The following is a 15,141-nucleotide window of genomic DNA, read 5'->3' as shown; positions in this document are numbered from 1 at the left end:
GGGGTCTGCCACAGCATCAGCTTATAAGTAATCATTCTGCTATGCACAGTCAATATTGTTTTTCATCTTTCCTTTTTTTCCCTCTCCCTCCGCGTGAAAGGGAGACATCGGAAATCGTGTAGACATATGGAGGGAGGGAGGAAGCTGCAAAGGAAAGAAAGGGAAAAGAAGGTGTAAAAATACAGGGGCAGTTGTGTGTCAGGCCTAAGAATGAGCTGTAACATAATGAGTGTAGATGAAAGCTGACTGTCTGAGCTAACTCAATTCTTTGCTCTGCTAGTCACAGTTCTTAACAGCGTAATGGTGTTTGCTCCAGACTACTGATGCCACGGAGAATGCTGGATTGCCTCTATGTGGTCATATGTTTTCCTGTGAGCGTAGAGTCTCCTTCCTGCATGCATGTGTAGAATGTTGAAGTTGGCTCACGCGGCACGCAGCATGACATCAGCCGCTCTGTGCAGCACATATCCATTTAAGATGTGTTTACAGTGCTTAAACCTTCGGAATGCCTCTGTCCCTGCTCATATAAACAGAATGTGGCTGACCATGTGCACACTTGTATGTGTGAGCAGTGTTTACACAGAAAAGATAAAGAACTATAACTAGAGTGGGAGGTAAAGGCTGCAGCCAGTGGGGCTTGTTGTTAAATACAGAGCAGGAAACAAGCCGCACAAAGGCAAGGACGTTCCAGGGAGGTCTTAGTGAGGGGTGTCAGACATTCTGATGGCCAAGGTGTGGCGTCTAAACAAAGGTGAGAGGGAGGCACGAATCCTACTCAGGAATGCCGTAACACAGTTTGTAGATTTGAACGGACCAATGAAATGTTAACATTGGAGGAATGGAGGAATATGGTGAGGAAACAGGAAAATGGAAGAAAAGAGAAATTCTCAACCAGTCTGTCCGTCAAGGAGATTTTTACATTTATGGTCAGAATGAGGCTTTAAATTCATGAGTTACTCTTCCTGCTCACTGCACCATATCTACCAATTCTCATCTCCACTGCACACTGTGTTGATCATCTGTGTGATGGTGCCTACAGTGGTTTCACACATCGCTGTTTTTCAATGTGGTTCCTCAGCACATTTCTACCATTGCTTATACATTGTACGGTCTTTGCTATTTTATTGGCAAAGAGTAATCAATAAGAAGTAGCAATTCAGTTAATGTTCAATTGGTTGATGTTTAGTAGGAAATGTGACCTCTGCCAACCCAGGCATGAATAGAGGAGACGTCACAGAAGGAACGTCAAGAGGTATTGATCGAACAAAAATTAGCTAATGTTAAAAACTGAGCAAATCTGAACAAAAACCCAGTTTAGATCCACCTCATCTTGACCATGTAGCCATGCAGACTCCTCTCCACAGCTCAACATAACTAAAGGACAGTGAGTCAGCCAGTATAAACCTAATCTGTTTTGTTGAAATCTGAGCCACCATGAGACGAGCAAAGAACGGTGATGTCATGGGGCGAGACCTCCTCACTATCATCTACCTGCTGTGAGGAGATGAGTGAGGGCGCAGGGGTGGAAGTGGTAGATAGGAGAGACTGCCTCAATCACTTAAACACAGACTTTTTTCTCTGTCTGTGAGCGGCAGAGCACACAGCTGAGACATTAGATATTGTAGCACTCATATTTGTCATGAGGGAAGAAGTGAAGAGAGTAAAAAGCTGAGCGACCAGTGAGTCACATTCCCCAAACAGGGGCAGAATAACAACATCGACAACAACAACAAAAAATCCCCAACGGTTACACACGGCAGCTTGAAGTTACAGGTCTCACATAAGACAAACGGGACAAAGTGCAACCATTTAATATCTCAGTGGTGCACTTTTTTCTGCGAACACCTCCAAATTTCCTCTCTTTATTTTCTTAAAACTAAAGTGAGACTAAGACAAATTCCTGTGGGTATGTTATTTAGGAAAACTGTTCACCACTTCAACAATGGCTGGCAGAGTGAGTCCCGTCACTTGGTGCCAACATGTACAAGCCAGGAAGTCAGAGACCCCACAGAGAAAATACACCATCTGCCACCACTGAGACCTCATATAGAGAGCTACTGTATTAAGAGTCTCAGAAGCAAGAGGTTAGTATTAGTTCATAATCCTACTTTTGATCTCAAATATATAGAAATGACGTCACTGTTAAGAACAAGCACTCTTGTGGTTCTGAGATTTTCATAGTCCCCCAAACACAGTGGCACCAATTAGGCTGTAGATATGACAAACCATTGGTCGGAACATTGTTAATGACAGAGAAGTCTCTAACTGCATTCCTTTCAGTTTGATAATATGAGAAGTGAGAGAGCAAACTGAGACCATTAGGACGGGGGGAGATAGAGCCCTAACAGAATGGGGGAGGAGGTGAAAAAAGAGAAAGAGAGGTAATTGAGTTGAGGCTGACCAGGAGTAAATAAAAGCCCATGTCAGTGTTGCAAAGGTTTTCTGTTGTCAGCCCACTCTCACCTGTCAGCTGACAAAGCTGCCAACTCAGACGCACAGAAGACGAGTGACAAAAGTCTTTAAAGATGCATTACAACGCGTTTTACGCAACAAAACCTGTTTCATAGCCCACAGGTTCCCCAACAGCAGCAGCATGATGTCATCGAGTTAAGACGGAGAACAGGAGAGTCATTATATTCTGTGCGGTGCCGTAATGCTCACATCTGTAAAAACTACTGATGCCAAAAATGAAACAAGAGAAGTCTTTGATAAGTCCCCAGGGTGTGTGTGTGTGTGTGTGTGTGTGTGTGTGTGTGTGTGTGTACTAGGGAAAACAGTTTCTCTCCCAAAAAACTCAACAAATTCCACCTGCTGAATAGTGATTCACGTGAATGCAGTCTGACGAGGATGCAACAGGCACACACAGATGTTGCTGTTCGGGGTGCACCTTTGTGTGTCACAGCAGCTGCCGGGGTAATGCAGGAAATAAGCTTGTAAACAAAAATGTACGGCGTCTCACTGAACTGCTGTATAAGATAATTCACTACAGTTCACCATAACCCTGCAGCATCTTAGAAACAGAGCAGCGGTAAGCAGAGATGTTGCACCTCATCATGACATTAGCCATGCTTGACTGACAATGAAAGAGCCAGCAGTCGGGGACTGAAATGAAAAGATGGCAAAAATTAGACATAAGGGCCACCTCAGACCAGCTCTGCAGCACGCATAGTGACCAGTGTAGAGATTAGCTGTTGGTTAGCTGACCTGACAGTAGTTTTAAATGTATACTTCCCAGGAGGCAGCAGACACAATCATATCAGTAGCACTGAGAACCCCTGACCCAGCAAACATCACCAGAATGTGTAAAGCAAGCCTTTGATGCTGCTATGACTAAAAATAAAAAAACAAAACAGCTCAAACTGATGTGGTGATATGATATTTTCTCCCAAAATGACTTCATCACCTTGTCATTTGTATTTAGGGCTTCAAGATGGATTTTTGTCTAGTTCTCAACATGTCAAAATGAAGTGCTGCAGTTTTGACAAAACAAGGGAAGGACAGACTAATGCAGTTATACATGTCATTTATGACACCAGACCTCCAGATAATTTATCTGATCTGGTTGGATCTGAATGACTATTTTAGATTTTACACAGACTCGCAGGAATTGAGAAATAAGCTCAACATGTCACCTGGGCCAAAGCATGACTACCTTTGTTAGAGTTGAGTTTTATTTTCTGTCTTCAGCCGTCAGGAGGAATGGGAAGGGAGAGGTAATTTGACAGGGTCTCAGACACTGATAAAACAGCATGAGCATAACTGGTTCTCTCACTGAAGTGAAACTGTAAAAAAAAAGCAGTAGCAAGCTACATATTTTCACAGCTAATGATCATGTTTCACTGGAACAGCATGAAGACACACTTAACAAGCATACAGCCTGTTTGGGAGCTCTTAAGGACAATTTTAAGCAGTTTGCATATCCAGTCCCATCTATGACCCTATGAAAGTGATTGAAAGCAGATGTGAGCCCTCAGTCCCACCCACGTCTGAGCAGCATGCTCTGACAAACACTGGATAAATAATAACATAATAAAATAAAAAGCTAGCTTATTGAACAGCGATTCACATGTGGCTTCCTGTTTTCTGTCCCGCATCTAAGTGATCTGAAAAGTCATCTGTGTAATCGAGCTGTGGTGTGGGTGCTAAAATTAGAGAGAGGGACAGTGTCACTTCCACAGTGTCCTGTAGACACAGTGACGTAACCTTGGTGTCTACTCGTGCTGAGTAGACACCGAGGACGCCTGTGCACTAAAGGGGGAGGGGGAAAAAAAAATCACAGTTGACCTCTTGCTGTCAGCGAAAGGTACAGTAAAGATGTCATCATGCACATGTAGCATGTCAGCAGAGTCACAGCCAATGTCACATTGCGGGGACGAGAGAGATCACGCAGCGTGCCGGATGACACGGTGCACTCACAACATTTGGATGGAAATTCAGACACATGCTGGACAAAATATGCTACATTTCCGTCAAATGTCTGCCTTTCCCTGCCGTTATCTTATGTATAACATACTAAGAAGACCTTGTGCTACATCAATTAACATTCAATTAACTTCACTGTCACATGTGAACCATGTTGATAATTAGTGCAGAATTGATAAAGTGTGTCACCTTCCAGAAGTGGGACAGTGTCAAATCGACAGGGGCTAATGGAAACACACTCACTATGGGCCTGCAAGAAACATACACTCATTTACATCTCACTGGTGTCAATAAAGAAGTCTAAAACATAAAAACTGTTGTCAGGTAAAATAATGTATTCCTTTTTTAAAAGATTTAATAAACATTTGATTTGTAGCCATCATAGTTGTTCCTCTCTCTCACACACACACAATATACAAATACACACACGCACACTTTTTGTGGAAACTTTGGGCCAATACTGCCATCTGCTGTATTGAGTATGTACCACAGCATGATATCTGTAGGTCTGGAACAAATCAAGTGAGAACTTAAGAGACATACAGTTCTCTTGAACACAAGTGTCCTTTTCAATCATTTCACATCTAGCTATTACTTTTAATGGCTCATTTCAAAAACTTCTAATGAGTAAGTGGGCATGAGGTGTGTGCTTGAGGTTCAGCTGTTCAGTAGGAACAACAGTGGAGTCCATTCAGATTTGAACGACATAGAAATAGGGTAAATGAGGAAATGAAATAAATGAATTTCACTTTCCTTTCTATTTTCTCTTATTATCTTTATTCTGGCTGAAAAAGAGGAAGGCAAATGAAACTCAGTCGTCATTAATTTGATTATATACTCCTGTCAAAATGACTGCCCGAAAAAGGGTCTATAGTTCACTGTAGCAGCACATGGTACTGTCTCTGTGCTGTGGTCTGCCACCAGAGGGCACTCTCCTCACATAAAATATGAAAACATTTTGAGATCGAAAAAGAAAAAGTAAGATTTGTGAAGGAAAATATAAATACAGAAATTAAAAGCCAGACAACTGTTTATCAAGTATTTGATTTCTAAGACAAAAGTGATGTGCCATAAATCCATGTCCTTAAATTACCCATGATAAGACACTGGTTGTCCCACCTGTTTTTAACGACACACAAAAGAGATCATAGCCTACATGATCTGAGAATGTTTTGTTGATAATGGACGGACACTTGTTTTGCAATCTGGAGCAAGGCCATTTTAATTTAATTCAGAGATGATCAAACATCTTTTATGATGTATATAAACAAGGATAATACGACATAAGCCAATCCAAGACAGCATTTAAATAGACCAAAGTCAAGGCCCCACTCTTGGCCCCCACTGAAACAAAGCCTCACACTACTAAAACACAGGAATGCTGAGAGATTACAGTCCTGATCCCTCAGTAATGTAACCAAACAAACCACTATCAGTCCAGGCTGTGTTTCTTAAGGACATACCCTGTTTATTATAAGTAGCCTACTTTCTCAGCAGGGAACGGGTAAAAAAAAAGAGAGAGACAGTAAATCCACGCTGACTTTGACTCACATGTCTCTCAGCAGCAGGTCATGTGCTTCTAAAGGCTGGCCAACTTTCTAAGCTTTGTTGCCAAAATATACTGTAGACCCAGAGTCAACAGTATCAGGATCAGAGTGCATTGTATAACCAAAAGCAAAAAGCATTGTTTGACACAATAAGTTGATAATTTAAAAGTCAACACCATGGGTTTTGCTCTGTTGTCCATGTGTTCCAAAACAAAATGAATCCATTACACTGAAAGTCAAGACTAATTTCATATAAGCAAAGCTTATCAGATTACTAATGGCGTATTTCCACTAGCATAGCACCTGCTACCAGGTACTTATTTAGTACCTGCTCTGGCAAGATTCAAGCGAGCTGAGGCGATACTATGCGTGATGTCGTCAGACGGCCGGCCACTGATTGGTCAGGGTGCCTTTACAGGAAGAGATGTCTGACACAAGAATCAAGCCGAACAGCGCCGAACTGTAGTTGGTTAAAAAGACTTAACAATCCTAAAAACGTGGGTTAATCTCCAACAATTACCTGGGAAATGTCTGAAATTTCAATATTTAACGAAGGAGTCTGGTGCATTTAGCGACAAGCACTGCTGATCGCGAGTGGCGAGCGGCATCACAAACCCTGCCACAGTACTTCCTCCATGACCGGAGCACAAACTCCGTCTGACACAGTACTAATAGAACTAATAGTTTAAATTAACTGATTCTAATGATTCAGTTACACTGAAAACAACTGCTTTACAAGTCACTAGCCACTTGTTTGTGTGTCGCGTGTAAACCAAGTCACCGCAGTTTCAAGCAGCCGCGAAGTGATGACTCCCGCTGGCAGGCTGGGACAACAGTGGAAAATGTGGAACTTTAAAAAAAAAAAAAAAAATAGCCATTAAAATTTAAATAAACAGGTTTTTTTGTGTGTGTCTTCTCCCTCTCTGGGGCTCGCTATAGCAGATGATCTGCATACAGTATATGATTTGGCAGAGCTTTTCACACCAGAACCCTACCATTTATCCAGACTTGGCACAAGGGGTACACTAGATGTGTGTGGCTGGGGTAAATTTAGAATGTCTAATTAACAAAGAGCAATGTGGATTGGGTACCTTGCTCAGGGGCACACAGGCCCTTACTGGCGAAACTCGAATCGGCAACCCCTCGGTCACAAGCCAAGTTCTCATTCCGCTTGTCCATAGGGCTGCCCATGCACGTAATAAGCCAGTGTTGGTCTGGAAAATGTAAAATTACATATAGTTTTTGTTTACACACGAAAAACGGAACATTGCACACAATTCTGAATACTTGAAGCTCATGTTTGAACAGCGGGACTTCAAACTGCTACACTCCAAGCACAATTCTAATGATCTTACTACTCAACTATCGTTCTATCTAGATGAATGTTTTGCAAATCTGTGAACACAACCTGCACTATTAGGTTAACTTTGGTCACCTAAAAACACTGCCACCCTGACGACTAATTAGTGTCACTTATGGTGCTCCTGTGCAAACTCAGTGTGTCTAAAAGAGGCGTCCAGTGACTCATACTAACTCATTATTTTATTACCTATTTGTATTATATGCACTGATTTTTGTGGTGTTTCTCATAGTATTTACATATAGCTGAAATTACTGCTTTACCTTATGCTATAACAGGTATATACATGCAGCAGTGTAAATGCTATTTCAGAACACCCCACACTAATTTCCACACATTAACATGCATTTGAAGAGATAACATACAAAACATCCTGTTTGGAACTGATCACATCCGTGGTTACTTGATGCTTTGCAAGAAAAAGGCATAAGAAAGAAAGGAAGCATTTTTGCTAGAGGATATTGACAAAGCTGTTCACTCTTCTCAGTTTATATTTAGAATTTTGAGACTGAGCTACAGTTTTTAAAAAAGAAATCAGCCCTACACCTTTGAAGCGTATAGTGGTGTGCAACGAACTGCTACTTTCTGTTTCTGTTCCTCCCGTCTCTAAATACAAGGTCAGATTCACAACACACTTCCTCACTGAAACATGCTCATACATATAAACAAAATGTCATCAACTTAACTTAATTAAACTCTTATCCATTCAACCACATCTTTTAGATGACATTGCCAGATTTGTTAGTTTGCAAATGAAAGGAACACTACTTGTATCCCTGAGAAAGTAATGTGTTACACATGGTTTATATCATTTTAGGTCCCATCCTACCCTAGATGCCAAAATACTTGTACATGCTGAGTTTAAAGGTTTTTATTGCAAATGTGCTCTTTTTGTGTCCATTTTAAAACCTGAGATCTGCGCCAGGCTCCATTTGAATGAATTTCACGTATTTGTAAATTTCAGAGAACCATCAGATACTAAAGCATGACAGTGGGTGCTGCTCGGTGAGGTGATTTAAGTAAAGCAGCTATATTGGTATATAACTGAATGATGACACAATGATCTCTTTGTGTCGCGACCGAAATCACAATGACGAACTATATCAAGTCTAACATTTTCATTAACAAATGTCATGCAGTGACAGTAACCATCTTGGACAAAGATATGCTTTCAAACATGTAACGCAAGTAAATGAGCTTATTTTAGAAACCATCACATACTGTTCATGCGCTTGAGTCGCCTGAAATACAAAGCAATCCGAAATATTAATGAACGGGAAGTACCAATGCATTTAGCAGAAGTTAATGACACTGCAAAATGCATTCACAGGAAATGATTAGATCATGAGTCTAGATAAAGAGTGAGAAGAATGCATAGTATATAAACCCTAACATGTATAAACCGTAGTGGAGGTTGCATTTCTCTCCTGATGTTTCAAGGTAGAGTAAATAGCATAACCAAAAATTATATTTATTGTCTCAATTAATTCGGTTTCTATTTTATATGAACAATCAAACAAACTCAATTCTTTTCTTTTTTCATTTTGCCTGGGACTAACCATATTCTACAGCTCAGAGAAGATGTAAGTACAACCTGAGGGATGGATAGATGTATAGATAGATAGATGTATAGATGTATGTATAGATAGCTAGATAGATAGATAGATAGATGTATGTATAGATAGATAGATAGATAGATAGATAGATAGATATGAAGATGCAATTTAAATTTGTTGCCTTCAATCTAGAAACATTCAAGCAACAATACTTCAGGAGGTGCTAAATGGCTGGTGCAGTTGCGTGTTGTATATTTGCAAATGACAAGCACAATGCATGTTCAGTACGCTCCAACCTGTATAGAGGCTGATTTTTTTTTTCCAGCCACGTCGTGTTCGAGGCAGCAGCACCCTCAGCACATATTGTTTACTGTTTCCAGTGAACAGATAGTGGCCGGCTGGCCACACCTGGTCTTGCTCTCTATTCACGCGACTAACAACTACACTATGGTAAGTCCTATCCTGGCTGTGCTGAACGTTATAAGCTCTAAACCTAAATTCATTTCTATTAAAGCTGTTATTGAAAATAGCATATGACATAATTACATTAATAACTTGATTTTTTTATGTCTCTCCGTTTCTAGGCACATAACTGTACAGTCATACACAAAGTGCTGCAGAAGTACTATTTGTCACCATTGTATGCCATTGAGTTCTGCGTTGGTTTCCCCGGCAACCTTTTGGTTGTACTTGGCTACATATTCTGTTTGCCACACTGGCAGAGCTACAATATTTACCTCTTCAACCTGGCAATGTCTGACCTTGTTTTCCTGTGCACGCTGCCACGCCTTTCCTACCTTTATGCAAATGACCAAAAAGAAACTAATTCATATGCTTGCATTATAAACCGCTATGTTCTACACGTGAACCTTTACTCATCCATCCTCTTCATGGTTTGGCTTTGCATGGATCGTTTCCTGCTCATTAAACATCCCATGCGAGACCACTTCCTTCTGAAGCCACAGACAGCGCTGATTGTGACGGGACTGAGCTGGCTGGCTGTCAATGTAGAAGTGGCTCCAATGATATCGCTCATGTTTCAGGACCTACAGCATGGAAATTGGAGTTTCTGCAGAGATTTTGCCAGTCTAAAAGGAAGTGTCAATGCATTAGGATACAGCCTGGGTCTGACCTTCACAGGTTATATTGCTCCTCTGCTTGCACTATGTGGTTTTACCTACCAAATTGCAAATCTGCTCCATGTCCAGGAAAGGGCTCTACAGAACAAGGCAAAACCCTACAAACGGCCTCTGAGGGTAGTTGCATCAGCAGCAGCCATGTTTCTGTGTCTTTACACTCCTTACCATATCCTGAGAAATATCAAGATAGCTTCTCGGGACAACTGGCCAGGACTGGACCTGTGTATAGGGAAGTACTACATAGAGGGTCTGTACATCTTGACTCGACCACTGGCTTTTTTGCACAGCGTCATCAACCCCATCTTCTATTTTCTCATGGGGGACAAGTTCAGAAATATCCTGTTTACAAAGCTCAGAATGCTGCTCAGAAAGACAGAATAGCAAAGACAACCAGACTGACCAAGAACACCAGAACACCAGATCCCAGCTCATCATAGCAAGTCCACACATGTGACACAGCTGTCTTACATTTTGTATTTTGGTAAAAAAAAATTTGTTTGCCTTGGTTTTCTTGTGTATGAATGTGGATTATTTTTGTTTATTTGGGCTAATTTAAACATTTTGACCACACGTTGTTAGTTCTCATAAGCTATCTGTTAAGATGAACTGATGCTTAGTTATATTTCACACTGACAAATTAAAGTGCTAGTATAAGAGTGTAGTGCCTTTAAGATTTTTTTATTTATTTTTTTTTTTATTTTTTTTTTAATATTGCACATTTTCATAATCAATTAATCGTTTGATCCATACAATGTCAGAAGATGTTAAAAAAAATCAGTGTTTGCCAAACCTGGAAATGATGATGTTCTCAAATGTCTTATTTTGTGCACAAACCATAATGATTCACTTTTAATGATTCTTTATATGGAGCAAAGAAATGAAGAAAATATTCAGATTTAAAAAGCTTCAAACCGATTATTTGACTATCAAAATAGTTGACGATTCATTAAGTATTCAATTAATAATCGATTAATCGAGTAATTGTTTCAGCTCTAATTTGTACAGGCTATTAATTGCTATCAGGCTATCAATTTGTATCTGTATGTGTTAAAAACCATAATTAATTACATTTGTAACTGGATATTGTAACTGCTCATATTCTACTTTTTAATGTAATAAAATATAACTCAACTTATGATATTTGACTGCTATTCATTTTACAACAAAGGACAGCAAACGTGACCAACACACATTATGCACCTCTTCTGTGTCCATGTTTCAACACAAGAATATTATCTTTTGACTGGTTTATTAAATCTGTGTAAAATGTTCACTAACATACACGCTACATACATTATATATTTATTCAAACTGGAATCACCGCTGGTATGAGAGTTGTCTTCATAGTGGACTGTCTGTCTGTGACCTCTGGTACTGAAGCCCCAAATCCTCATTAAAACACTTCTTGACTTCATGTGGCTTTAAAACATCAGACAGGAATCAGGTGCTTTCTTTAAGCCTAATCACATCATGTCTGATCTGTCATTTCATTTACATTGGCATCTCTCCCAGGACGAGCAAAGGCTAAAAAAATAAAATATGAGGTTGAGGGTTATGATCTGTTCACACGTTTCTGGTTTCATAATGAAAGCCAGAGGAGGGTGAGTGACTAAGAGACCCAATGAAAAAAGGCCCCAGAAAAGTGCATGTGAGGACAAATACAAAAGCTCTATAAGAAATATAATATGATACCCTAATGTGTTCATGCAATTCAGTAGTGTATTTCAGTCAACTGAGGCCATTGAGGTAAAGACTCACATGAAACAGCACATGGTCAACTTTCTTTTTTTTCCCCTGTCATTTTTGTTCGATTGCTTTATGCTAAACATATGGTTTACAAAATAAAGCAGTTTTAAGAGACCACAAAAAGCGGAAATATTTATTAATTTAATAAAGAGCGGTATTTCATCTGACCAGTGTAAAATGTTTTTTATTTTCATTCCATGTGACTGTCGTTTACCAAATAATTTTAACCAAAAGTATGTCTGCATGATCAGTGCACACACATTCTTGCATGTGAACAGAGAATCCGTGCAAATTGTACAGTGCACACAAGTACTAAAGTATAATCTGAAGCAATTATATGCTACGAACAGATTAAAGGAATGATCTGCCATAATCCATTTCACGTTCCCGGTATTAGGCCGGCATAGATTTTAAGGAATTTAACAGTCATTTAACATTTAACATTTAACATAGGTAATGAATTTATGAATACATTGGGGGGGGGGGGCTAACGGTTTTTTGTTGTTCTTTTTTTTAAGGAAAAAGTGACATTTCCATACAAGTTGGTGATATGTTCTTCAAATAATATCGCAATATATCATCACGAGTATTGCAAAAATGATATTGTGACAACATTTCAAAAGTGTTTGTTTTGATATGGAACGATAAAAGCAATCAATAAAATCACAATAAAATCTAAGTTATTGTGCAAAATTAATCTGTAAATGATAAGAAGGCATACAGCAATGAGTACAGAGACAGCATGGTACATAAATAATAGGGTGATCGATCTGAACTGGATTGGAAAAACTTGCTTTGTTACATCATCCTCTACTATCAAAAGAAAAAACAGGTTGTTTTTTGACGGATGGAAAGTGTGCAGATGTATTACCCATATTTTTGAATTACTTTAGAAACTGTGTTTTAGGTATCAATCGAGAACTTGTCAAAATCGAACTATATTTGAATCTGCAATCAATTAAAGCTGACTACTATCGATGTGTAGTTTCCACCACCTTTTCCTCACACTTGACACACACACTGGTTTTGTATTCTCTGTGTGGACACTCACAACTAAATGCCTGACCCTTACCCTAACCCTAACCTAAACCAAATTCTAACCTATAAGCCTAAAACCAGGTCTTAATCCTCAAAAAGCCTGTTAAAGTTGTGCGGACCAGACAAAAATATCCTCACAAGGTCAAAATGTCCTCACAAAATAGGTTTGTCTGACATTTGGTCCACACAGACTACTAGAGACATGTACACACATACACATAGATTGCCTATATTACTGTTTCCTAAAGCGGTGCTGTGCATTCCGTGCAGCAGAGGACTTTTGTTATTCAAGGTCAAGACGTTTGTTTGTCGTTTCTTTAGTAACGGTTAAATTGTTAAAGTTGATTAAGTTGAAGACTAAATAAAAAAAATAAAAAAATAAACATAGAAATAAATTGTGTACTTGTTTAACCTCTTCCTACACCACATGACTGGGATGTTGAAAGAGCACCAAAACAACACTCAGAGTGAGACCTCCTGATGATTGGAGTGCAGGACAAGTTAAAATAACTTAATTAATGAAGACAATCTAGTAAACAACTAAAAACCATTCAGACCAATGAAACAGAGTAAGTATCATTCCACTATATTGCTGCTGGCCTCTGTGAGTTACATACAAAATGTCTAAATAAAGTTTTTCTTCTCTTAAGCTATCATTAGCTTGTTTGTTAATCGCATCACCTGCTGTTAAGCTAACCATTTGTCTAAGCCTTTGCCGTTGACCTAGTTAAACGTGTCAGAATGAGACATAATCATTAAAAAAAAAACGCCACAATTGCGTGAACGTACCTTTGTTGTCATGTATCTGTTTCTTTGCTCGGGACATCTTCTACAATCTTCTTCTGTTTTTTTCCTTTTTTAGATCCTGTAAAAGCACTACCCAGGAGTGTTACCTCGTTAATTAGCCATGTTTTGCCCCCCAAGAGGCGTTCCCAAACATGTGTGACGTCACGTGAAAACAATGAATTACAAGTATAACAGGAGATGCTACGGCAAGCCGTTTTAACATTTAATCGAACCACACTCCTATCCATAATTACATTTTAGATATCCATAATAGCATTTTAATAGGGGAAATGACAGTTAGAGATATATGCAATAACATTCTGACTAGTAGAAATTGTATTTAAAGATATCCAAATCTTTATTTCTTTAAATCCTTAAAAAGTATAAGTAGCCGTTTTAACATTTGACATTATTACAGATATCTGTAATTGCATTCTTCTGCATTTTCATTTCCGATATCCAAAATTAAAAATGATTAGATATCGAGAATGTAATTTTGACTATCCAAAAATACAGTGTGACTAGTAAAAATGTCATTGTGGATATCTACAATTAGAATTATGACTAGTAAAAATGTCGTTATGGATATAAAATTGACCATAGGTGTGAGTATAGGGGCGAACTGTCCAGGGTGTGACCCCGCCTATCGCCCTATGTCAGCTGAGATTGGCACAGCACCCCCTACGACCCTCTGGCGGAGGATAAAGCGGTAGATGATGGATGGATATCCATAATAGCATTTCTCGACCAAAGAGGCGAGCTGATCACCTCAAACTATATATACGTCATATCTTAAGACACAAACCACATTTTTGAATCCTAAATGACTAACTTCTTGCCTCAAATGATCTTAAAACTATGTTCCGGGACACAGAAAAGTATTTGTTTTCTCTGCTGCAATGTTCCGACAAATTGTATTCTGGGTTACGTGACATCATTTGTCCTAGGAAAAATGTAATTGTGGTTATCTACAATGTTTATTTTGGCTAGGAATAATTCAATTGTGGATATCTGGAAGTGAAAGCCCAATACACATGAATGGCAAAAGTGACTTCATTTGTCCTAGGAAGAATGTAATTGTGGATATACACAATGTTCATCATGACTAGGAATTCAATTTCAGATATCTGTAATACATATCCAGTCTAGCTATTAAATGTTAAAAGGGCTTGCCATAAGTTGCTTGATTTGCCCTTTTGTTGCTAAACAGGCACTAATAAAGCCAAAATACGTCAATAATGAGTGCTTAATTTGTGGGATCGGCAATTGCTGCAGTTGCAAACACCAAGTTCACCAAGTTAGTATTATTATTAGTGGGGGGGGGGGGGGTCTTTTTCGTGAAGACAGATCTGACGGAGAAAGAACATGAAGACAGAACAATGTTTTAGTAGGACTTTCTTGACTGTTACTAAACACAAATGACACAAATGTACAAATACATATTTGGTGAAAGGTTGAGTCGATTTATTGCCAGGTAACATTTAACACATCAAAAAATGCATACATGAAAGAGCCCACTGGCAAACAAAGACATGCCCCAAAGCTGA

General features: G+C 39.1%; 2 protein-coding genes across 2 annotated transcripts in view; one reads left to right on the top strand and one right to left on the bottom strand.

The window, feature by feature from the left end:
* Nucleotides 1-13,692, bottom strand: part of LOC131462130 (muscleblind-like protein 1) — an 87,974-nt gene extending 74,282 nt beyond the window's left edge. Inside the window, exon 1 of the mRNA XM_058633098.1 lies at nt 13,598-13,692. The gene's annotated coding sequence lies outside the window, so the exon portion shown is untranslated. The remainder of the gene's footprint in view (nt 1-13,597) is intronic.
* Nucleotides 9,276-11,075, top strand: LOC131462146 (succinate receptor 1-like). Its single transcript, XM_058633130.1, has 2 exons — nt 9,276-9,335; nt 9,470-11,075. Exons 1-2 carry the CDS (start codon nt 9,333-9,335, stop codon nt 10,403-10,405), a joined length of 939 nt encoding a protein of 312 aa, XP_058489113.1. The 5' UTR covers nt 9,276-9,332; the 3' UTR covers nt 10,406-11,075.
* Nucleotides 13,693-15,141: the final 1,449 nt, after the last annotated feature.

This window comes from Solea solea, chromosome 7, assembly GCF_958295425.1.
Source record: "Solea solea chromosome 7, fSolSol10.1, whole genome shotgun sequence".
NCBI lineage: Eukaryota > Metazoa > Chordata > Actinopteri > Pleuronectiformes > Soleidae > Solea > Solea solea.
This window is presented reverse-complemented; position numbering and strand designations above follow the sequence as displayed.